This window comes from Gopherus evgoodei, chromosome 14, assembly GCF_007399415.2.
Source record: "Gopherus evgoodei ecotype Sinaloan lineage chromosome 14, rGopEvg1_v1.p, whole genome shotgun sequence".
NCBI classification, from domain to species: Eukaryota; Metazoa; Chordata; order Testudines; family Testudinidae; genus Gopherus; species Gopherus evgoodei.
The window spans coordinates 33,874,365-33,876,266 of record NC_044335.1 but is presented as its reverse complement, the minus strand read 5'-3'; the positions used below and the strand labels follow the sequence as shown (position 1 = coordinate 33,876,266).

The 1,902-nt window shown below is 43.4% G+C and overlaps 1 protein-coding gene across 1 annotated transcript; it reads right to left on the bottom strand.

Moving 5' to 3' along the window:
* Positions 1 to 735: 735 nt before the first annotated feature.
* LOC115635225 (olfactory receptor 11A1-like) lies at positions 736 to 1,695 on the bottom strand. Its single transcript, XM_030533603.1, has one exon. It carries the CDS (start codon positions 1,693 to 1,695, stop codon positions 736 to 738), a length of 960 nt encoding a protein of 319 aa, XP_030389463.1.
* Positions 1,696 to 1,902: the final 207 nt, after the last annotated feature.

Here is a 1,902-nt window from a genome sequence, read left to right as displayed (position 1 = left end):
CAGCTGAGTAGAAAAGAGCACAGTGAAAACCACAGTGATCTCCTGGGGCACAGACCATTCCTCTCCCCTCTCTGGAAACAGTCCAGGACTAAGCAGTGCACCTACACACTAGTAATAAACCATAAACCTTGAACATTGGCAGGGAGTCTATAGTGCGACAGAGATGGGGCTTGTTAAAAACCCCACATACTGAGCTGAACAAAAGATGGTAGCCTGCAGTGTGCAACAGCAACTTGTATTGGTCCTACAAAGCCCATGAACAATGATACAGATTCTTCAGCACCATCCCCAGCTCCCAGTCTATTCACTTACTATTTATCAGAGCTGGTGACAACTTTTCAGTAACAGCATATTCCAAGAGAAATTGAATTTTGATTAAACAGTTTTTCCATGGAAAATGTCTCCATCCCTCACAGATGTTGATTTTATTTTTATTTTTTTGCCAGAAAACTGAAAACACTGCAGCCAATTATTTTTCCAGTTTCCAGATGTAAGTTATTAAATTCTGCCTGCCAAAAAACATGACATTTTCATTTTCCAGGTTTTTGTGTCTTTGATAAAAAGTCAAAATTTTCTGCCAACTCCTCCTCAGCAAATATATTTGCAAACATCTCTTTTCTTTATAAATATGTATATGCACAAGTATGTTGTTCATACAGCACTTTTGTATCAGGGACACTTGGCCGTGCTGCTTTGACAACAGAAACCTAATAGATTCATCCTCATTTCATTCAACTAGTTTGGATTCTTTGTAAGGGTTACAGCTCTCCTCGCAATGTTTATCAAAGCCTCCTTAACCTCTCTGTTTCTCAGGCTGTAGATGAGCGGATTGGCCAGGGGAGTCAGGACTGTATAGCAGACAGAGAACACTTTGTTCAGGGCTCTCAGGGTGCTGGATTTTGGTAGCATGTAGACAATCATGATGGTCCCATAGAAAAGTGCCACCACAATGAGGTGAGAGGAGCAGGTGGAAAAGGCCTTCTGCCTCCCTCTGGTGGAAGGAATTCGAAGGATGGTCACAATGATACACACGTAGGATGTCAGGGTTAATAGAAAAGGGGAAACTGCATCTAGGAAGGTAAATATATGAATAATCAGTGTGATCTGGCTTGTGTCACTGCAGGAGAGTTGAATCAATAGGGTGAAATCACAAAAGAAATGGTCAATTTCATTAGGACCACAGAAAATTAACTGTGGCATAAGACACATGAATAATGTACAAGCTAGAAATCCACTTATCCAAGACCCAGCTGCTAGCTGGAGGCACAGCCTGCCATTCATAAGGGCTCCATAGTGCAGCGGTTTGCATATGGCTAAATACCGATCATAAGACATCACTGTCAGGAGATAACACTCTGTAGTTACCAGAGAACCAAATAAAACCAATTGTGTGATGCAGCCCTCCACAGAAATGGTTCTGTCCCCAGTCAGGAGACTGGCCAGCACCCTGGGCAGGATGGTGGAGGTGTAGCAGGTTTCCAAGCAGGACAAGTTCCCCAGGAAGAAGTACATGGGGCTGTGAAGGTGCTGATCAGCCATAACTAGCATCATGATGAGGATGTTCCCAGCCATGGTTGCAATGTAGATAACTAGGAACAGAAGGAAGAAAAGGGTTTGCAGCTCGAGGAGATCCCCAAATCCCTGGAGGATGAATTCCGTGACGGACGTTTGATTTTCCCCTTCTCCTTTCTCCATGAGCTGCGTCCTGTAACAGTGAAAAAGTAACGAGCATCAAAAGATTTGGCTGTACCAGGAAATTGGGTCAATTTCCATCATTTGATCCCCTAAGAGTTCCCACTGCAAACAGAGAGTTGGGTTTATATTCTCTCACACTAGAGAAACTGTTTCAGGAGCTGGAGACTCCACCACTTCCCTTGGTGGTTTGTTCCAATGGATAATCCC